Source organism: Gigantopelta aegis, chromosome 2, assembly GCF_016097555.1.
Source record: "Gigantopelta aegis isolate Gae_Host chromosome 2, Gae_host_genome, whole genome shotgun sequence".
Lineage (NCBI taxonomy): Eukaryota > Metazoa > Mollusca > Gastropoda > Neomphalida > Peltospiridae > Gigantopelta > Gigantopelta aegis.
Window position 1 is genome coordinate 27761488 of NC_054700.1, and position 24495 is coordinate 27785982.

Consider the following 24495-nt stretch of genomic DNA (forward strand, 5'->3'; position numbering starts at 1 on the left):
AATGCTAATATGAATTAAAGCAAAAGCCAGCCCAGCCCCCCTCCCCCCTCTCCCCCTCCCCCCCCCCCCTATAAAAATGGGAGCCCATACGCCTATGCGACCGTTGGTTGTAGGGGAATATACTAGGGGGTTACAAGTGCCTCTTAACAATTCTAGAAATAACCAAGAAGTAACACTTTCCAAGGTGTTTAGACTAAGCCCACATCTAAAGCCGATTTGGAAATGGCAAGTGTTTGACACGGATGGCCACATGAGATAAGCATCTGCTGCGGCTGAAGAGACAAGTATGGGATGTGAAGATGGAGGTGAACAACCAGTGACGTTGAAAGACAGGAGAAGCTGCCAGATCGGGAAGAAATGTGATGGGAATCAAAGGTGAGAAAGGTAAAGGGTGGGACCCCAAAAAAAACCCAACAAACAAACAAACAAAACAAAACCCCAAACAAACAAATAAAAACCAAACAAACACCAAACAAACAAACATAAGCGTACGAGACAGGGGGCGGGGGGGGGGGGGGGGGGGGGTACTCAGTGCTGGAGCAAAAGCTCAAATTCGGGCAAAAATTATACAGATATTCGGGGAAAATGTGCTAACCCGATTCCTTGTTACTATGCATTTCTATCATTCAACCCTCAAAATTAATTGTAATCAATGTAAAAACGCGTAGTGATTCGTTTGCAACCCTATATAGCTGTTTGGTAGTAATAATGCTAATATGATTAAATGATTGTTTCCAGATTTAGTCCATGAGCCAGAGGGGTAGGTCGGTACCATCTGGGGGGACGAATGTTCATAGTGATTTTTGTCAAGGCCTACATCCCTAGGGATGGAAAATTTATGATAGCATTGCAGGACTCACAGCTTTCTGTGTGTATCTACCCGTTTTGTGACTTTACCCCCATTTTCACGACAATTATATGTTTACAGAATTGCTAAAGGGTGACTATATTGAAAGCATTGTAAAATATTTGTCAGGCATTTAAGAATACAAAATTGGGAGGTTTGGAAGATAATGGATAGGAAAATTAAGATATATTACCAATATTGAAATCCTTCGAGGATTAGGGTCTCATATAACACTTTTTTGTAACATTATAAAATACAATTGACACAGTTTTATTTTTCAGTAGAAATATAACATAAAGTTTAAGCTCAGCACCTCAAATATTCTCTTTAAACGTTCTAATTATAACAGAAGCTCATTTGGACATCCAGCGATTATTTACGTCCTATAAATAAAGTTTTGTTGCATGATTTGCTGTGTAATTACACATTTTATAGCCCTACCCGGATTTCCTCAACAGCAATATTTCAATGGAATTGTTAACAGTGACTACTGTGACTAAATAAAACACATTATAAAATATTTATTAGGATGGACAAGGCAAAAATACGAGAAAAGCAAGTTAGTGCAATATGAATTTCAGAAATAAAAGCAATCGTGTCATCCCTAGTGGGTTAGGGTATCAAGTAACACTTTTATTTTTACATTACGAAGTGCAATTTCCAACATTTCTCAACAGTTGAAGTTTTGGTTGACATCCACAAGCATTCTGTTTCAGGGATTTTATTGCACACAAATTTATATTAGGCTGCTAAATACTACTTAGGTCTTGCATGTTAAGTGAATTTGACGTTATATGTTAGTGAGATGCCATTAAAATGATGTCTCATTAGACTAAAACTGATTAAAAATCTACGTTATTAATTTAACCCCATGTTGATGATGTATTTTTTGTTATCTTTGTAATATAACCATGACTACAAAGGTATTATTGTTTAAAATTGTATCTGTGTACAGATTCCATGGAAGATACTAATATATCATAACACAAATACACAAATACTGTTGAATCCACAACTTAAAACATCAAAACAACATATTTTTTATTATATTCAAGTGTACCTATTTATTAATTGCATTAATACACTGATAAGTGATTCAGCTGTACACGTTTTCTAAAATTTAATATTAATGCATTACTACCTTCATAATTATGTTGAACTAATCCAGACATTGAAAATAACATACTCCCCACTGAAGACAAATGATAGAGCGTTATGTCTCCTGAAAGTAGAGGCTACCACGAGTTAGCACCATTTAGCCTAATACAGACGAATCTATCTTGGGATAACATTGATAGACTGGAGGTGACATTCACTGGTGGAGCAAATGTTTGAAATTGTATGTTTCTGGTTAAAGTGTTGGACCACAGTAACTGGTAATGGATTGTACCAATGATAAAACAAAACCCCAAACATTTAGCTAAAGTTGCTTGAAAAAAATAAGCTCACTTGGAGGCTAGCAAGGCAGACAAACACAGATAAATAAAAAATCCACAGTTGGACCGAAATCGGTATGAGTACCAGAGATTTCAATATGAACCATTTTAAAGATGCCTGCCTACTATCGATACATCTTGTTTCGAGCCAATAGTTGTATTTCAAATTGTGAACCGGAACCAGAGCATCTCAGAATAAAACTACCTTTACAAACCATTGCCGTACTGACGAATCAAACAGTTTGCAAAGGCATAACGACGGCTGTCATTATTATCTTAAGAATGGAATCATTCTTAATCCAATAGGCATCATATGATGGTGATTTCAAGGCTTGCACATAGATATAGGGGTATACAATTGCTGTAGACGTATTTGGTTGAGTCCTTGAAGTAAAGATGTACAACCATGTACAAGTATATTCTGACGCTCTAAAAGTATTATGAGACTAGCTTGGTCAGTTTACTATTTGGACAAAAAGCCAACCAAAGAAACAAAAACCTAGCATGGTTAAAGACTTGTACCAAATAAAATTTTACAGCCTAGTAGTTTGCCAAGTTTTATCAGAGTTAAACAATCTCTAGAAAGATTTACAATGTCTGTCCCACAGAAATGAAGAGTTTTCAGCATTTTTGATGCCTCAAGTATATAGATGCATTGCTTAGCCTTCTACGAGCATATCATGTTGGAATTGCACTTTAGGGCTATTACGTTAGTGATTCCACGGTGCTCTGCTTTGACAAGCTGTATTATGGCACATACACACCAACGTATTAAGCACAAAACCTATCTTCCAATTGAGCACGCTGATATGTTTGAAGCCTTTCAGATTGGCAGCATTTTTTTTATCATATGTATGACAACAATATTTGTGGATGCATTCCTAAACACCACTAAATTAAAGTGAATAAAGATGCCCCGACTCTAGAGGTCACAACAGGGTTAAGATTAAATTCTGTTGCTAATAAGATACAGCAGAACATCAGTGTGTTATCATAAAGAGTTTCCAAAGCCAAACGTGTAAAGGGATTATGATTATATTCCATAGTACTGGTAGTAAGCCTAATCCAATGGTGATTAAATGCATTTGCTGAGTACATACGTACTGCATAGGCAGTTTCGGTGGATACTGCTTTGACTAGATGAAGAACAATGTATTGTAGCCTTCAAGGGTGAGTGACTATATATAACAATAAATCTCATGTCAAAATCAGAACACGAAAAGATGAACCATTAGACACAAAATTAATTGAAGATCAATTACTGTTTGCGTGCATCATTGGGGCATAATTTCCAGATATTCTTTAACTTCCATTGGTACCTCTATAATGGGCCTCATTGCAGATGAAGTTGACATGAGCAGATAGTCTAAAAGCAATTTTTATAAACTATTGTTGATGGGAATGACTTGGTCCAGGTAGTAAACAGTGATTATGTTAAGTTTATAGATGTGGTAAATCAATGTTGCATAAAACATTATGAGGTGGAAGCCACACAAAACATGTTAATATTGTGGTTGATATATACCATGGGACTTTTACTAAGAGCAACATATTTTGTAAAACAGTTGAGAACCTTTCGGAATCAGGTTACTAATATCACCAATACTTTCCTAGTCAAAGAATGAAGGAAGGTAATATACACAAATACACTCCAAGGAAAAGTGTTTTGATTACAAATATTAAAACAATATCTAAGGTTGTATGCCACCCGGTGTTTTCAAGTAAGTTGCTTTAAGCTCAGAAGACAGGAACTATATTTTGTGCTTGGCATTTCAAGAGATCCCTGAAGTTCCATTGCTCTCACAAATGTGGTCCTGAAACTGGTGCAAGTATCGTTGAATCTGTATTGACTATCAAAATGTTTGTAGAGTTGTATACACTGGGGGTTTCACTGCTAGTGTACCTAGGAATCAGAACTGTGTGTCTAATTTGAAGCCTTTCCGAAACATTAAAAAACGTACTAATAAATGATTACTTCGCCTATTTGTATCACACTTCTTCCCTTTCTTCTTGAAAGGGAGAAATTCACTTCTACTTTTTCAATTCTAGATTTGAGCCTGCCAGGATATGTTTCTGTTCTGTGCAAAGAAGGGCAGAATCAAAAGTGTAACTATGCAGGGATTGTTTGATAAAGCATACAGAACATGCAATCAACCTCGAAATACACCAAGCGTATCTATGTAGGGATTGTTTGATAAAACATAGTATTTAAACAACATTCAATCAACCAGATTGTAATGTAGAACATTGACACCAAGTGTCGTTGATACAGGCTGGAAACTAGAAACTAGAAACAGAAAAAGACTACTATAGTATACAGCATCTATATAGACTGGTATAATATTCATAATTGAAGATTTTGACAACCAGGTTAAAGACAGTGATGGAAATGTAGCACAGAAATTTGATATCTGCAAAATATGCAGTCATCTTTATCATGGTATTTATAATCTATCAAGGCAATGTATGCATTTGCAACTGATTTATAGTTTCGACCTAGTCTTGTACAGCAATATGATTTTAAACAATATTTATTATCAACTGCGTGTAACAATTTTAAGTTGACAGGAACCTTTAATGGGTTTATATTAGAAAATAATAAAATTTGTATTAACAAATGTTGTTTTTGTTTGTTTTGTTTTTTAAAAAGCCATGCTCATGTCAATAGCTTTATCAGCAAATAGCTTAACGAATGCTTTATATATGAAAGATCTAAATAATTCGTGGGAGTGCAACAAACATTCAGGTACATTAAAGCCCTGAAAAAGTGTAAACCTAAACTTCAATTGGAATTACAGTTGTAAAATGGCAAAAATTGCATTACCTAATAATCAAACAAAAAGTGTTATGTGAGACCCTAACCTACAAATGATGTCACTATTGCTTCTATTTTTCAGATTTATATCCCATCAACTTTGTCTACCTTTAGGTTTGCCATGTATATCTTAATAAATATTGCATGATGTTTTTATTTAGTTATCCTGTTACAAATTCCTTTGAAATACTGCCTTTGAGGAAAGTGGGTACATGTAGGTTATCAAAAGGGTTGTTACACAAAAACACTTCCAAAAAAACTTTATATATAGGATGTAAATATTAACTAGATGTCAAAACAAGCTTCCGCTGCAAGGTGCTGAGCCTAAACTTTATGTTACATTTCTACTAAAAAGTAAAACTGTGAATTATATTTTGTAACGTTACAGAAAAAAGTGTTATATGAGCCCCTAATCCTCAAAGGGTTTCAATATTGGTAACATATCTGAATTCACCAATCCATTACTTCCCAATCCTCCAAGTTTTGCATTCCTAAATGCCCTGACATATATTTTACAATGCTTTTAAACTAGTCACCTTTAAACAGTTCTATTAAAATATAACTGTAGTGAAAATGGGGATAGGGTCACAAAACGGTTGGATACACATATAAAACTGTGAGTCCTGCAACCCTATCATACATTTTCCATTCCTAGGGATGTAGTCCTTGACAAAAATCACTATGAGCATTCGTCCCCCAGGTAGTACCAATTGGCCAAATTTTGGGTCCTGGCTGATGGACTAATTCGGGTATTTACATTTAATTCGGGTAAAAGCCTGCCTGCCCCCCCCCCCCCCCCCCCCCCCCGCTACAAAAATGGGAGCCCATACGCCTATGTATATAAATACATACACGAATGACAATCAAACCAAGAATTGTCTTGTAAACTTGTACTTTCTCTAAAAGCTTATTTCTGAAATTAAATACTTCAATGCCAGTCACTGACTGTAATAAACATGATACGAAATGGTAGCGAGTTTAATATCTTATGTATTACTCATAATTCCTGTCTGTGAGGTGGTGCAAAGAACCATTGCCACTAAAGAAAAAATGTAGCCAGTTTCCCATCTAAGACTATGTGTCAACCTTACCAAATGTTTGACATCCAATAGCCGGTGATTAAAGGGACATTCCTGAGTTTGCTGCACTTTTAAAACATGTTATCGACTAACAGAGACTTTTTAACGATTGTAATTACATATCAAATATATTTTTTCTGCATAAAATATTAGTGGCTGTATATTAAACGTGTTTCTGATTGTTCTAATATTTGTACTGGGTAAAATTTCATTTTATGTCCTAAATTCTAAAATATTATTTTTCCGACAAATCCAGTTTGGGCTTCATGCAAATATTAAGACGACCAAAAACACATTAAATATACAGACACTGATATTCTAAAGAAGAAAATGTGTTTAATATGTAAGTTTAATCGTAGAAATATTTTATGAGTCGGAAACATCTTACAATGCAGCAAACTCAGGAATGTCCCTTCAAGTCATCAATGTGCACGAGTGGTGCCGCTAAACGAAACAAACTTTTCTTTTATTACTCATAATCACTTTTAATTGATATCACTTATTTCGTTTGGTTGACAATTTTCGCCAATCGTATGACGTCGAAGTGAATGAATGAATGAATGAATGAATGAATGTTTAACGACACCCCAGCGCGAAAAATACATCGGCTATTGGGTGTCAAACCATGGTAATGCAAACAAATAAAGTGATGATCAACATCAATATAACAATTCATGATCTAAACAAAAACACAGTGTAAAGAACTGTGCAAAAACACAAATATCACAGATATATACTGACTTTTACTCAAAACTTCAATTGTGTGCTGTATTGGCCATTCTCAAAGAGAATGTTACACCCCTGCATAACGGTGAGGTTACAGCACGCTCAGGGGATATTTTCGAAGTGTGACGTTCAAGTGTGACGTAACAATTTGATATAAACCAAGATATTTTTAACCACAATAGTAATATATACGGTTATTATTTTTCGTCAGTTCAAAATGACAGTACTTGCAAGTGTTCATTGTATGCCTAGATGATGTCGATAACGCTAGGGAGCGATAGTTTTAAAGTGACCTCCACTGTCATTTCTCCGACACCGCGCAGTCATCATGCACTGGCGCTCAGAAGCAATCTATCAAAAGAGAAGGAGAAACGTAAAATTTGTTTGTTCGTTCCACCAAAGTTTGTATTAAGAAATTCCATTACGTAGTTTTGCGTGTCAATATATACTTTCGGAAAAAGCTATTTTTGCGAAACTAATTGGAGCTGGAGAAAATAGAAGACATTTATTAGTTTTAACCGTTACGCAATTACGGAGTAAAATAAATTACATAGAAATGTATCGCATAATGCCTAACGGTGTATCATGTATGTTGTCGAATACCACTGGTTTGCTGTCCATTGCTATCATAAGTATTATACGTGGATGGATATTTTAACGAAACTCATCAAAATAGTACATAATATAATTGTATCGTTTACCTAATCAACACACCATTTCATTTATCGAATAGTGTGTTATTTTTTTATAATGTGTATAGTAAAAACAATATTACATATCACATTGTAAGACGAAGGACGAGGAGGGAAAAACAGGATGATGATGATGATGATGACAATGGTGACGATGATGATAAAGACGATGATGATGAGACGACGATGATGATGATAATGATGATGATGATGACGATGAGATGATGATGATGACAATGGTGATAAGATGATGATGATGATGATGATGACGACGACGTTGATAATGATGTTGATGATGGCGATGATGATGATGATGATACGATGATGATTATAATGATGATTACGATGGTGATCATAAGATAATAATGATGATGATGATGGTAATGATGATGATGAGATGAGATGATTATGGTGACGACGATGGTGATCATTATGATGATGTTGATGGTGATGATGATGCTCATCATCATCACCATCATCATAATGATCTGTGTGCAAGTCTCCACAAGAACAACACCTTTTGGTTAGAACATCCAAATCCAAAGTGTAAGGAGCAGTGGTAAACAAATTGTTTGGCGTAGCCAGATTATGGGGTGTTTTTTTTTTATTGAGGGCCACCTACTTTTGGAGAGGGGGCACACTGTCTATGAGTTGTGTTTTGCGGCGACAGCTCAACAGCTTAACACTGAATTACAAACGCAATTTATCAGACACGAGTATTTTAACAACGAAAAAGGCAGCCATTAAAGCATTATAAAAATAATTATTTAGTTAAAGACGGAGTGAGACATGGGATAATGTGTGTTGTACTTGCTAATCTCGTAGAAAGCCATAGTAGTGCCACGGCGAAGACACACAGGCGTCAGGTGACAGCAACTGGGGGAAGAGATTTCTATATTTATTTCACTTTCTACTTGTGGGGAGGGGTGGACAATATATTATGTAGAGTTGCGGGTGCACTATCAACTCCTATACCCTCCTCGCCTATGTAGATCACGTGTTGAATATCTATAGAAAAAAGTTTGTTTTGTTTAACGACACCACTAGAGTACATTGATAAATTAATCATCGGCTATTGGATGTCAAACATTTTGTAATTCTGATTCGTAGTCATCAGAGAAACCCCGCTACATTTGCTATAATGCAGCAAGAGATTTTTTATATGCACTTTCCTACAGAAACGTGAAAGCACATACCAAGGCATCTGACCAGTTGCAATGCACTGGATGGAACGAAAAAACAAAACCCAATCAGTTGAATGGATCCACCGAGGGGGTTCGATCCTACGACGCAAGCACCTCAGGCGAGCGCTCAACCTACTGAACTAAATCGTGAGCCTGCATACTAGTTAGGTGTATGTATTAATTGTGGCTTAACGAAAAGGAAAGGAATATTGGCGTAATGACACCTCATCCTATTGTACACTAAATCTATTCGGTGAATGTTGTGAACCAGTCGTGCCAGCGTACCGGTGTACCAGTCGTGGGGCACGTATCAGGACGGGGAAGGGGGGGGGGGGGGGGCTGTATCAGGACGGGGGGGGGGGGGGCACGTATCAGAACAGGGGAAACCCGAGTCCTTCAAGGATTATCGACCCTATGACCAATGGTTCCTCAGGCAAGCATTATACCACTTCCGGTTTTATTGTGATAGATTGTACTCTAAGAGTTAAGTCAATGAGGAATTTTTTGCCTTAATCTTTATTACGGTGTCGATTTGTTTAAACTCAACAAGATTTTCATTAAGTAGGCGTTGAATGATTAATATAACGGAAACATATTTTTCATCTGGCCGATTTTATTATCAAGCAAACCGATCCGTCAATCAGCTGTGTCCATGCAATTAAGAATCTTCGTTGGGAAAGTAGTTTTGAGAAGGTCAAGGACACACGAGTACAAACCCCGGATATTTCAGATCGACATTTGGACATGTGGTACTGTTGCGTCTGATGTTGAGTAAACCCTCTCTTCGATATTTCCAAAGGTTTTTATCGAAGACGTGTCACCGTTTCGTCGATAATCACAAGTTAGAGTGGGAAGATGAACTTGCTAATTCGTTCAGCCCATTCCTTTCCAAAACCGTTATCGATTCGCGTCACAGTGATGTTGTGTTACGCTTTCCGAAAGAAAAAAACACCACGACTGGTTGTCAGACACTCACTAATACAGTATACTGGTGGTCAATAACATCAATACAAGTGTGAATTATTTTCAAGTTAATCCTTCAGGAATTTTTCTGCTTACGCTTTAATTGGCTCCACCAAATAATATGCTCACCAAATAATATGCTCACCAAATAATATGCTCACCAAATAATATGCTCACCAACTAATGCAGAATACACATACAAATGAAAGTACAAAAAAAACGCACACAATACAAAATATGTTGCTATATTCATCTTGAGTTCTAAGAATAATATTAATAAAAATACTGGTAGACTTGAATAAAATTATGTTTTTTGCAGTGGGGTTTTAGTAAAAAAAAATCAATAAATTATTAGAACCCGAACTAGTCATTGTTAGTTTGTCTTTTCAACAGGATATTGTTCAATTTTGTACACTTAACAGCTGTATTTTAACTGCTGAATCATCAGCATAAACATAAACAAGTGGATGTGTATTTGGAGGATGGACAGCTATACATGTTGCGATCTTAAATGTAATGCATATTTTAAATAGTTTCCAAGGTTACAAAGTTGTTTTCTATTTTGAATAGACAGTAATTGTATTAATTTAAAAACAGACGGTCTTAACCAGTAGTATTTGTTTACATACAATATGCGAATATATAAATACAATGGACATATTAAAATAAAAGGATTACACATACCACATTTTCTCTGTGATCGTTCAGTTCCACAATACCTTTCTTGTTCAATGAGTAATTGTTGCGATGAAACACGCAATTTTGTGATAAGAGATGAATAACAAATAGGTAATGATATCCTCAGATAGCATTGTAAACAAAAAGTATCTGTTAAATGTCTTAAAATATTACATTTTGGTGAATTGTTCAACAATTTGTCTATTTCTTGAATACAGTGATCTGACAGGCGCATGTTAACTCTTTTTATAAATATTACATGATTATCAACTTGCTGATTAAACCACACATCTCCAAATCCTAAAGAAAATAATAAATGTTTTACATGGTGTAGCCAGTTAAAAGATCCCTGACTTTCTAACATATCATCATGTATTGATTTCAAGATACAATTATTCGTTTCTAAAAGTTTCAACCAATATTTAACTATTCTTACTTTACGTACTACATATATAGGCAATCTGCCTAATTCTGTTAACACAGCTGCATTCATTGTACCTTTTTTCACATTCAATAGTGTTTTACAAAATCCATATGAACTTTTTCTACATCATGAGCTGGGTCAAAACCCCATACTTCACCACCATAATTTAACACACTAGATATATAAGTATCAAAAACATGTAGCTGTGTTTCCTTATTAAGTGATAGATGATTACATAGTCTGAGAATATGACCAATGGTTTGTACGGGCTGTTAACTTATAACTGAGAAATATTGTACGAGCTGTTATAAAAAATAAAATAAAAAATGGAAAGAAAAAGAAAGACATGTTTTATTTAACGACGCACTCAACACATTTTATTTACTGTTATATGGTGTCAGACATATGGTTAAGGACCACAAATATTGAGAGAGGAAACACGCTGTCGCCACTTCATTGACTACTCTTTCCGAGTAGCAGCAAGGGATCTTTTATATGCACCATCCCATAGACAGGATAGCACATACCACGGCCTTTGATATACAAGTCGTGATACACTGGCTGGAGCGAGAAATAGCCCAATGGGCCCACCGACGGGGATCGATCCCACACCGACCGCGCATCGAGCGAACGCTGTACCACTGGCTACGTCTCGCCCCAATTAATAATGGGATCAAATAGCCAGCTTCTCCCAATAAAATTTGGCTACTAGTATATCCCTGTTATCTAAATGCCATGGCAGCAATACCAGACTTGGCTCCTGATCAGAAAGTCTAACATCTCATCCCATCTTAACAATGACTAGTTGAGGTCTACAAATCTGTCAACGCCCAGCCACGGACGATGCCGGAAACAGGGCATGGGGCGGACGTTCCTGAACCTTTCTTGGATATTTTGTTTGTTTTGTTTAACGACACCACTAGAGAAACATTGATTTATTAATCACTGGCTGTTGGATGTCAAACATATGGCCATTTTGACACAGTCATACAAAGGAAATCCGCAGTTTTATTCTCCATTAGTAGCAAGGGATCTTTTTTATATGCACCATCCCACAGACAGGATAGCACATACCACGGCCTTTCATATACCAGTCGTGGTGCACTGGCTGGAACAAGAAATAGCTCAATGGGCCCACCGACGGGGATCGATCCTAGACCGATCGCGCATCAGGCGTGCACTTTACCACTGGGCTACGTCCCGCCCCTTTCTTGGATATAGGCATGTTAATAGTTACCTGTACCAGGTTACATATTTCCGAAGCTATCTTAGCGGTACGATATCGTAAAATGTTCGTAAGGTATGACGTTACAACAACTGTTTTATTATATTGTAGCTCCAAGATAGCTTCGAAAATCTGGGTGCTGGTGTCTATCATATGACAATCTCGACATTTGGTGGACAAATACTCGAAACCCGCTGCCAACACACATAATGCATTAAGGGGCCTTCTATAGGCACTTTCCTATGTGCGAGATAATTTATACTACGGTCATTAATGTATGGACTTTACCTAAAATATCCTTACAACTCTGCCTTGTGCAGAGTTACGATATTTATAAAGCAATACGGTTTTGTTATTCAGATTGGTGGGTTACGGAAGCGTATTAGTGCCACCTAACGCAATAAAATAATTCTATTTGCCTACATATAATCTTGGAAAAATCAATTTTAATCTTGGTAAAATCAATATTAATTTTGGAAAAATCAACTTTAATATTGGTAAAATCAACTTTAATCTTGGTAAAATCAACTTAATCTTGGAAAGATCAACATATACTCTTGGAAAAATCAACTTTAATCTAGGAAAAATCAACTTTAATCTTGGTAAAATCAACAACCTTTAATATATTGATTAACAAACCAAATTTTACATAGAAATATCAGTGTTTAAATAATACACGTTACATTAATATAATAATTAACACAATATCACACAATTGTAATAGGACCACATACCTTTTACATATTAATATATTAAAGGGACGTTGTCCTATTACAATACTGTGTGATATTTCTATCTAAACGTAGCTCGTTAAATAATATATTAAAGGTACCAGTTCCTACTTTGTTAATTAATATATTAAAGGTACGGAGTCCTACTGCAATACTATGTGATATTTCTATCTAAACTTTGTTAATTAATATATTCATATAATAATACACAGTATTGTAGTAGTACCCCGTACCTTTAATATATTAATTAATAAAGTTTAGATAGAGACAACACATATTATTGTCATAGGACCACATGCCTTTAATATATGTATTGGAATAGGACAACGTACCTTTAATATATTAATTAACAAAGTTTAGATAGAATTACACAGTATTGTAATGGGACCACGTACCTTTAAAGTTACATTCTCTGGTTACCATATTATAACATCATGTATAAATATGAAATACAAGCTCAAATGCACTTTTAACAAACTCGTATGTGTTCGCTATGAACGGAGATCGTCAAAAGTATACGCTCGGCAAAGCACGAACGACAGCCTGTTGTTAATTTCAGTTAACACGTGCGTTTCCTGATTTCAAGTTGTAGGGTTCGTCTCAAAAAATGAAATGAGAAATCTTGCGCTGTACGAAGAAAGTTCGGTTGAGGATACGGTACTAGAGTCTTTCGTTAAAACCGGTTTGATCTTGACAATGTATTATCGACAATCGTACGTTCCTATTTCAGAATTAATATTTTATAAAGTGTTAGTAGAACTTTTAAAACTACATTCCCTGGAATATTTTTATTATTTAAGCATATAGAACAGAAAATCCAATTACGTTTGGTGCATATATGACGCCGCACTCCGCATTGGTTTCACTACGCAGGCTTATCCAGGTCAAAAACAAAGCCATGATTTTGAAAGTGGAACACTTTTGACGGGCTCGTACCGATATCGGTTTTCATTGGCTTATCACATGTATAGAATTCCGCAACAAGAGATCACGTGAGATTTCGCAATTTTTGAACAAATTTAACTGTCTTGATTGAGGGGTCGTCTCATATCTCCAAAACATATTTATATCCATAGAGGTATGGTACAACGCCTTTCCACGGGTCGGTGAGTGGGGGATTTGCCTTGAAATTTTGACAGTGACCAGCTGTTGGCATACGCGTTACATGTAAGGGGGTGTTACTAATTACGTAACGCTCTAGGGGTAGAGGAAGAGGGTACTGTGTTCGATTTACGTAACATTTTTCAAGACTATATGTTAGTTTTATTCATTACTTAGACCTGAAAAGGTGTTTTTTGGAAATGCGCGGTTAGTCTAGGATCGATCCTCATCGGCGGGTATACAAAAAGACCATGGTATGTGATATCATGTCTATGGGATGATACATATAAACAATCCCTTGCTAAAAAAAAATGTAGCGGGTTTCCAAGGCGCGTGTGCAGGGATTTCAGTGGGGCTGGCGTTATAGACTGTGTTAAGCGAAGTTTATATGGGGCCATGCTCCCCCAAAAAATACATTTCCAATTTTTTTTAAGCTTGGGCAAGTATGGGTTTTGACCTCCAATACCCTCCCCCTGCACATAAATCCGATTCTTCTCTAAGATTATATGTCAAAATTACCAAATGTTAGACATCCAACAGCAGATGGAAGGAAGGATAGGATATGTTTTATTTAACGACGAACTCAACACATTTTATTTACGGTTGTATGGGGTCGGATGATTATTAAATCAATATGCTTTATCTATGATGTCGTTAAACAATTAACAATATTAATATATTAAAGGTACGTGGCCCTGTTACAATATTGTGATATTTCTATCTAAACTTAGTTTGTTCATTAATATATTAAAGGCATGTGGTCCTATTACAATTGTATGATATTTCTATCAAAACTTAGTTTGTTAATTAATATATTAAAGGTACGTGGCCCTGTTACAATAGTGTGATAATTCTATCTAAACTTAATTTGTTAATTAATGTATTCTAATGGTGTACTATTTAATATAAACTTAGTTTGTTAATTATTATTTTAATGTAACGTGTAAACACTGTTTGATATTTCTATCTAAAACTTGGTTTGTTAATTAATATATTAAAGTTGATTTTTCCAAGATTATATGTTGATTTTACCAAGACTAAAGTTGATTTTACCAAGATTAAAGTTGATTTTTCCAACATTAAAGTTGATTTTTCCAACATTAAAGTTGATTTTTCCAAGTTCAAATATTGGAAAATAGAATTATGTTATTGTGTGTGATGGCACTAATACGCTTCCGTAGGGTGGAAAACTGTTTGGGACTGGAAAAAAGAGTCTTCTGACAAAGGTCGACCCAATAACTAATTGCACCTCAGCAGAACTCTCTACAACTGATCCCCAGAGCTCTCTACAACTGACAGTTGAATTTCGAGAGCTCTCTACCACTGATCACCAGATCTCTCTACCACTGATCCCCAGAGCTCTCTACAACTGATCCCCAGAGCTCTCTACAACTGAACATCAGAGCTCTCTACAACTGATCATCAGAGCTCTCTACAACTGATCATCAGAGCTCTCTACCACTGATCATCAGAACTCTCTACCACTGATCCCCAGATCTCTCTACCACTGATCATCAGAGCTCTCTACAACTGATCATCAGAACTCTCTACCACTGATCCCCAGATCTCTCTACCACTGATCATCAGAGCTCTCTACAACTGATCATCAGAGCTCTCTACCACTGATCATCAGATCTCTCTACCACTGATCATCAGAGCTCTCTACCACTGATCATCAGAGCTCTCTACCACTGATCATCAGAGCTCTCTACCATTGATCCCCAGAGCTCTCTACCACTGATCCCTAGAGCTCTCTACCACTGATACCCAGAGCTCTCTACAACTGATCATCAGAGCTCTCTACCACTGATCCCCAGAGCTCTCTACCAATGATCCCCAGAGCTCTCTACCACTGATCCCCAGAGCTCTCTACCACTGATCCCCAGAGCTCTCTACCACTGATACCCAGAGCTCTCTACAACTGATCATCAGAGCTCTCTACCACTGATACCCAGATCTCTTTACCACTGATCATCAGAGCTCTCTACCACTGATCATCAGAGCTCTCTACCATTGATCATCAGAGCTCTCTACCACTGATCATCAGAGCTGTCTACAACTGATCATCAGAGCTCTCTACAACTGATCATCAGAGCTGTCTACAACTGATCATCAGAGCTCTCTACAACTGATCATCAGAGCTCTCTACAACTGATCATCAGAGCTCTCTACAACTGATCATCAGAGCTCTCTACAACTGATCATCAGAGCTCTCTACAACTGATCATCAGAGCTCTCTACAACTGATCATCAGAGCTCTCTACCACTGATCATCAGAGCTCTCTACCACTGATCCCTAGAGTTCTCTACAACTAATCCCTAGAGCTCTCTACCACTGATCCCCAAAGTTCTCTACCACTGATCCCTAGAGCTCTCTACAACTCATCCCCAGAGCTCTCTACCACTGATCCCCAGAGCTCTCTACCACTGATCATCAGAACTCTCTACCACTGATCCCTATAGCTCTCTACAACTGATCCCCAAAGTTCTCTACCACTGATCATCAGAAGTCTCTACCACTGATCTCCAGGGCTCTCTACAACTGATCCCCAGAGCTCTCTACCACTGATCCCCAGAGCTCTCTACAACTGATCCCCAGAACTCTCTACCACTGATCCCCAGAACTCTCTACCACTGACCTCCAGAACTCTCTACCACTGACCCACAGAGCTTTCTACCACTGATCTCTAAAACCCTCTACCAATGATCTCCAGAACTCTCTACTACTGATCTCCAGAACTCTCTACCACTGATCTCCAGAACTCTCTACCACTGATCCACAAAGCTCTCTACCACTGATCTCCATAAATCTCTACTACTGATCTCCAGAACTCTCTATCACTGATCCCCAGAACTCTCTACCACTGATCTCCAGAACTCGCTACCACTGATCAGCAGAACTCTCTACCACTGATCCCTAGAACTCTCTACCACTGATCCTCAGAACTCTCTACCACTGATCCCCAGAACTCTATAACCACTGATTTCCAGAACGCTCTACCACTGATCAGCAGAACTCTCTACCACTGATCCCTAGAACTCTCTACCACTGATCCCCAGAACTCTCTACCACTGATCCCCATAGCTCTCTACCACTGATTAGCAGATCTCTCTACCACTGATCCGCAGATCTCTCTACCACTGATCCCCAGATATCTCTACCACTGATCCCCAGAGCTCTTCACCACCGATCCCCAGAGCTCTCTACCACTGAACTCCTTAGCTCGCAAGATTCAATTTAGACATAAAATGTGCATTAGAAAGCAAAGAGGAATAATAACAGTAAAAGTCCGTGGGGTTGGCAGACAGGCGCTGGGTACAACTAATACATGTAGCTCGTGCCAACTCCTGTAAAGTTAAAGGACAGATGTTTGTGTCGACTTAATGGAAATAGAAACACTTCACAAAGAGGCGCTCAAGAACGCAAACGACCTAATCGAGCCAGGTGTTTTGCTTGTAAACTAACGCCAGGTGAGGAATTTCTCCACTATCTTCCCATAGGCCTACGCTTTCTGTGCTTTCAAAGTTCGGCGGCGGAAACAGATCTGTGAAGGAAACTGCGGGGAGCTGGCAGACAAAACACTGAAACCTGTCGATCTCGCTGTTCGGGTGTTACAGCGTGTTTCCAGTCACACCTCTCAAGCAATGGGGTTCATCTTTTAGTAATGAGTTATGGATATTTCTTAAATCGAATAAAGCCATAATGCAAGTTATATAGGTTGTTAGGCAACTAGTACCGCAAGACATATCATTAACGTTTACCATTATTATTTTCAAAAAAAGTTAAAGATTTTATTATTAGTTCAAATCCTTAGCCTAATATTGAGTTGCAATGTAATTAAACTTTTTTTTATATTGCCACATTTCTTTGTAGCATGTTGTCATATTCAATTTTTTCTGATGTCAGTTTCATATGGCGTTAAGTGCAGATGCAAGTGTATCTTTTGAAATCATGGACGGAAAGAAGGAAGGAAATGTTTTATTTAACGATGCACTCAGCACATTTTATTTACGGTTATATGGCGTCGGATATATGGTTAAGGACCACACAGGAAGGAAGGAAATGTTTTATTTAACGACGCACTCAACACATTTTATTTACGGTTATATGGCGTCGGATATATGGTTAAGGACCACACAGATATTGAGAGAGGAAACCCGCTGTCACCACTTCATAGGCTACTCTTTTTGATCAGCAGCAAGGGATCTTTTATATGCACCATCCCATAGACATGATAGTACATACCACGGCCTTTGTTACACCAGTTGTGGTGCACTGGCTGGAACGAGAAATAGCCCAATGGGTCCATCGACGGGAATCGATCTTAGATTGATCGCGCATCAGGTGAGCGCTGTACCACTGAGTTACGTCCCGCTCTTGTATATGGTACATGTAATGTTCCAAAGTACTCATTTCGTTTGGCGGTATACACTGCTGTTTTCAATTTAAACGTGTGCGTTATTGTGCGGCTCTGAGGTAGTAGATATTTGGATTGGAGCTCTACAAATTAACTGAAATACGAACCATTTATCGATAGTCGGACTTACTGAGTGGGGAAAAAAATGCACCAACTAATTATATTCACATATTGGAAGCGAGCACTAAACGTTGCGAGTGATTGTTTGTAAAGTAGAAGGCTATGAATGACATACAGCAATAAGATGGGGCGATAAATCACAGAGGTATCCCCCTCTGTCATCTGGTATTAATTTTCCTTGATAATACCGGGATGTATGAGCTTGGCCTTTCGCCTCCGTTCGCTTGTATTTGCATTAAATCAGCACGGAACAAACAAAACATATGTTTTTATCCAGGAAACGGGCGAACTCTCGCAGCAATGTCCTCACACCAATTAAAGATTTATCTTGTGTTTTTATGAACAGCAGCCGACGTGCCTGCGCCGATATCGACTGGCCACAAAGGAATGGTTTCCGCGAGTGCTAAGTGGGTGGCTCTGGGACTGTAAGAATCCATTTTAAACGAAGATTAATATTTGCCATGTGACTGTTGATGTTATTGTATCATATCTTCCGAAAATTAATTTGTTTTTACAATCCTAACTTCAAAGACAAGAGTCTGAAATGTTGATGGTTGGGGCAATTAAATAGAGAAAGACTATCTTATACTTTATATTGATAGAGGTTTTTGTTTATGTACGCGCGTTCTTCAGAGTGATGCGCATTTGCAATTATAGTGGCTAGATTTAGCCAAGGAGACTGGTTTGATAGAGATCCGATTCGCTGACACTCTGGAGCCGGCTGAACGCCGGGCGCTTCACCGATCAAGTTGGTCTGCACAATAATCCGAAAAGTCTCCGAACTAGAATTCGTATTAAAGGCTGAGGTAATGCTCTTTGAACTACTGACATGCAGGTAACACGTGTATACGATTATGTATAAGATTATGTATAAGATTATAATCGGTTAAGGTCGGTACTAGCTTTCTATATCGGAGCACATTGTAATGCAAGTGGTCTGAACGTACATACATACATACATACGCATACATACATACATATATATATATATATATATATATATATATATATATATATATATATATATATATATATATATATATATATATATATATATATATATATTATATATATATTAAATAATTCCAGACTTCAGTAGTTCTTCATCGTTTTACTGAAGTCTGGAATATTTATATTACTGCTCCTGACAAGATGAGCGCTCTTTGTAAAACCATCATCAAAGTTAAATATATATATATATATATATATATATATATATATATATTAGGAAATAAAATACAAAAACAAACAAACAAAGAACCCCTTCCCCAAAACCCACTGGATATACAGACACTAATATTCTAAAATAACAAATCTAAGTAATATGTAATTTTATTTGTTAAAAAGGTCTGTTACTCAGAATCATCTTAACAGTGGCAGCAGATTCACGAATTTATGTTAGAGGAATAACAAGCTATTGACTGTTCAAAATGATTGACTTGTTTATTCTAATATAATTTCAAACCTAAAAAAAAAAAACATCTTTTCAAAATGTCTTGATTAATGGATTTACAGCGAGTCGAGGGGGACGTTATATACTCAAACAGGATGAATAGTGACTTCCAGACAATAGATTGTTAAAATAGTATCACGTATTACTACTCAAATTATAATAGTGATATACGACTATTATATCTATATAGTCAAACGTGCCTATGCGACCACGAGTTACTACTCAAATCATAATAGTAATATAGACATATATAGATATAGATATATATATATATATATAGATATATATATATATATATATATATATATATATATAAACCTGTCTATGCGACCACCTGCATTCAACGGCCACCTGTATTCAGCAGCCGCATGTATTAAGTGAACAATTTGTATTCCCAAACGATTTTCATCTTTAATGTCTGTGTTAAACGGCCATTAATTAACAGTACAAACAATTTAAAACAAACATTTTAAAAGAATGATAAAATGGAAATCCGTATTAAGACTGGTTTGAATATAGTTGTAAAGAAATACACTATAAAGTTTCTAATAACACATTTCATTTGACAGTGTCTTTGTTTTGCTTGTAAAAGTTGTACATGACAACCGTTACGAAAACAATCATTGGAACGTACTTCAGCCTAGCTGAGCTGTTAGCTTCCTGACGTGGCCAGTGTAGAACACTTTGACAGTTTTCTCAGGCCGTCAAACGACAGCATATCAGGAATTATTGTACAATGGGTATTTACAGTGACAAGATGACAACAGGAATTATTCATAGAATATATACAAACATAATTCAAAATAGCCATATAAACATTTTAAAATGAAGACATATGGTGACAAGACAATCACATATGTCTATCTATGGTTTACTGAATTTACTTGTAATTTCAGAAATGAATTTTCACATTTTACGAAGTGTGCTTATGCTATTACAATTAAACAGTTCTTTGAATTTAAATGTTCTAGGTTTTTTTTATAATAATATGGCTGTATAAGCCTTTTGCGTGTGTTCATAAAATAATTACATTTAAATAAGTAGTGATATTCATCTCAAATATCATTTTCGTCACACAATGTACATAATCTGTTTTTGACGGAGGCCCTGTTTCTATAGGTGAATAGTGATTACATGTTCTGAATTTCAGAAGGATGGTCCACAATTTTTCGAGTAATTTAATAAAGTATTTTTCAAAATTTAAAGTTTGTTTTAAAATAAAATATGTTTTGCCTTTGGATGTAGACTCGATGTTGTTATGCCATGTTTGTAAGTACTGGTCTAATTGCCTTCGTTAACATGCTCAGTTTGTATTTTTATGGATGGGAGATTTTTCGACATGGACATGCCTAGGTTGTTTAACAAGCGTATTAAGTTTTCCAGCTAAGTTATAGCTGTGACCGTTTGAAGTAGAGTCTTTTATCCTATAATTAAGAAGTAAATGAGATTTTTGTGGATTTACGTGCACAGAATCCTATAATTCTTTGATCAATAATTAGCTTTAGCGGCTTTCTACCAAGTTCCCCATATAACAAAAATAGGCGTACCTATCCAGAAGATTTCCATTTTTCAACTGTTTTATTGCATTTTTAATTAGCCTTTCATCAATCTGTTTATCTAGAGCCTCATTATCTAATGAATGAAAGAGACCACGTTTCTGAACATCACTGAATACATTTCATGCACTACAACCCATGACGTCACGAACTATCTTCAGCTTACTAAGACGATCTTTGTCATAATGAAGGAAGGAAGGAAATTTTTATTTAACTACGCACTCAAAACATTTTATTTACGGTTATATGGCGTCAGATTACACAGATATTGAGATAGGAAACGCGCTGTCGCCACTTCATGGGCTACTCTTGTCGATTAGAAGCAAGGGATATTTCATATGCACCATCCCATAGACAGGATAGCACATATCACGGCCTTTGATGTGCCAGTCGCGGTGCACTGCCTGGAGTGACAAATAGTTAAATGGGCCTACTGACGGGGATCGATCCCAAACCGACCGCGCATCAAGCGAGCGCTTTACCAATGGGCTACGTCTCGCCCCCTTGTCATAATTATGTTTGTGGGTTTTTTTAAATACAGTCCAGTCATTATATTAATTATATTTAGTAATATTATATTTAAGACCCTGGTAAGAAAATAAAAAACATGTATGTAGACTTGTATTACTGTGTATTCCAATCATTCTGCCAAATGGACACAATAACTATATTGTATAATGATATATTTAAGATTCTGACAAGAAACAAAACATAATCCAGACATAGACTTGGCAACGATAATATACTCCACTTGTTCACTGGAAATCTAGCAAAAAAGCACCTGTTAACGCAAACCGGTACACAGATAATAAGGCATCCATTTAAACAACTTACATTAATCCCTATTAAATCTTTGTCTGCAGACATTAACAGAATATTTTTCTTATCTAGACAAATACATCACCAACCCGCCTCATCTGGCAACTATTGCCATTCCAGGAGACCCGGCACGTGCTTGCACGCGCCCCCAATTATTTACGAATCACTCGAGCCAAATATTTATACTGCAAACGTGGAGTATTTACGAAACTCAAACAGACATATTGTAATTAAATGTTCGTGGCGCGCCGCCCAGTTAAAGTAGAAAATAAGATCGGAAATGGACTTTGAATAGTTTCCGTATCGAGGCTGGAGTTTACAACTGTGGAAACAAACCTCAGCAGCTGACAGGTCTGATAGGATAAACACCTTATCGTAAGTTCACCCCGGGGAGCACATTTCGTAATAAGTCATAAAGCAATAACACCACTGGTAATAGTGTGCTAAACGGGCGACGAGATTAAACAAGAACGTCGTAAGCTGGATGCTGCTGAAGAATGCTGGTGTACGAAATGAATAATTGGCTGTAAAGTAGTTTTACTAAACATTTCACATCGCCGTGCTGAGTCAGGCCCGTAGGAACCGGGACGAGATGGGCGGGGGATATCTGCCCGCAACCCACCCACCCCACCCCCACTCCCACCCCCACTCGACAACGAAAACGTACCTTTTTTTTTGTCCTCCTCTATAAAGATAAAGATAAAGAAAAAAAAGACTTTTTCTCCTTCACTAGAGATCGTCCCCACACACACACACACACACACACACACACACACACACACACACACACACACACACACACACACCAGGTGTGGTTAATACGGGCCTACTAGTGTGAAATATCTGAGGTGACAGTTCATACAGCACGAGGACAGAGTAATAGGGGTTCTCCTGACTAATAATAAGACATTTTTAAACCTACACACCGGCCTCGGTGGCGTAGTGGTTAAACCATTGAACTCCAGGTCGGTACCGGCTCCAACCCAGAGCGAGTTCTTAAGGACTCAATGGTTAGGTGTAAGACCACCGCACCCTCTTCTCTCTCACTAATCACTGACCAACTAACAACTAACCCACTGTCCTGGACAGACCGTCCAGATAGCTGAGGTGTGTGTGCCCAGGAGAGCGTGCTTGAACCTCAATTGGATATAAGCACGACAATAAGTTGAACTGAAATGAACGCTACACATGGTAGACTACGTGTTTAATACTTCGTGTGGCCACAGCTTGCTCTCCTTGCCTGCCTCCCCTCTCCTCCGCTAGATCCCTCGTTCTCAATGATTCGTTTTGTTTACCTTCACCAGTAAGAGAATCGCCCAATATCAGTTACGAAGATAACAGCTACACACGGATTTAGTCCATTTGCTTTAAACGGTTTTGGCGCTAATATTAGAGAGGTTTGGCAACCACACTGTTGCTGGTACTCTTACTGTTACTGTTACTGTTGCTGTTACCATTGCCGTTGCCGTTACTGTTACTGTTACAGTTACGGATAGTGATAGGCGGTCACCAGTTTGAGTGTAGCTGGTGACGTCGCAGCAATTTTCTTCCATTTCTTCACGATTAAAAAGCCTGTTACGCGCAATAAATAATATTAAATAAATAACACGTTTGAGAATGTCGCATTTTTAAGTCACTAGCCGTGCCGATCTGGAAAACTAGCTAAACGATTAGTACTGTTACCGAATCATATATTGTTGGGTCGACTTTACAAGACAAGACAAGACAAGACACGACAAGACAAGCATGTGTTACTATCAGGCCGTATTCTACGGCATATAAGGACATGTGTTCAATGGTAAGACACGGTTTACAGGAGCAAAAATAGTATAAGTATAATATTGGTAGCAGTACAGATATAATACAATTACGAAAATGAGTAAACATGATATTTTATCAATAGTATATAAATATAGCTTATCATGTAGTAATAAATACGTTATATGTGTGCTGCATAGAGAGTTTGGGGTGGGAGTGTACGAAACATATTGATAACATGCATGAAATCATTTCGAGACCTTAATTATACACGGTAATAGAAGTGAGAAACATACAATGTTCAAAACAATGTTTGGTGTTTTTCCTGTAATTTTGTTGTTGATGATATTTGGCTATGCATGATTTTAACATTAGAGTTGAACTGAATGCATATGTCTTTGTTTAAAACATGCCAGTAAGTTGGATGTAGTACTGTTTGTCATTTTAACAGGGTGCCCAGACTGTGTATA

At 37.2% G+C, this 24495-nt stretch overlaps 1 protein-coding gene across 1 annotated transcript in view; it reads left to right on the forward strand.

Annotated features, from left to right (window-relative positions):
* The first annotated feature begins 286 nt into the window (after positions 1-286).
* LOC121387959 (acetylcholine receptor subunit alpha-like 1) overlaps positions 287-24495 on the forward strand; it is a 44818-nt gene continuing 20609 nt past the window's right edge. Inside the window, exons 1-2 of the mRNA XM_041519145.1 lie at positions 287-375; positions 1376-1406. Coding sequence (XP_041375079.1) covers positions 287-375; positions 1376-1406 — 120 coding nt within the window. The remainder of the gene's footprint in view (positions 376-1375; positions 1407-24495) is intronic.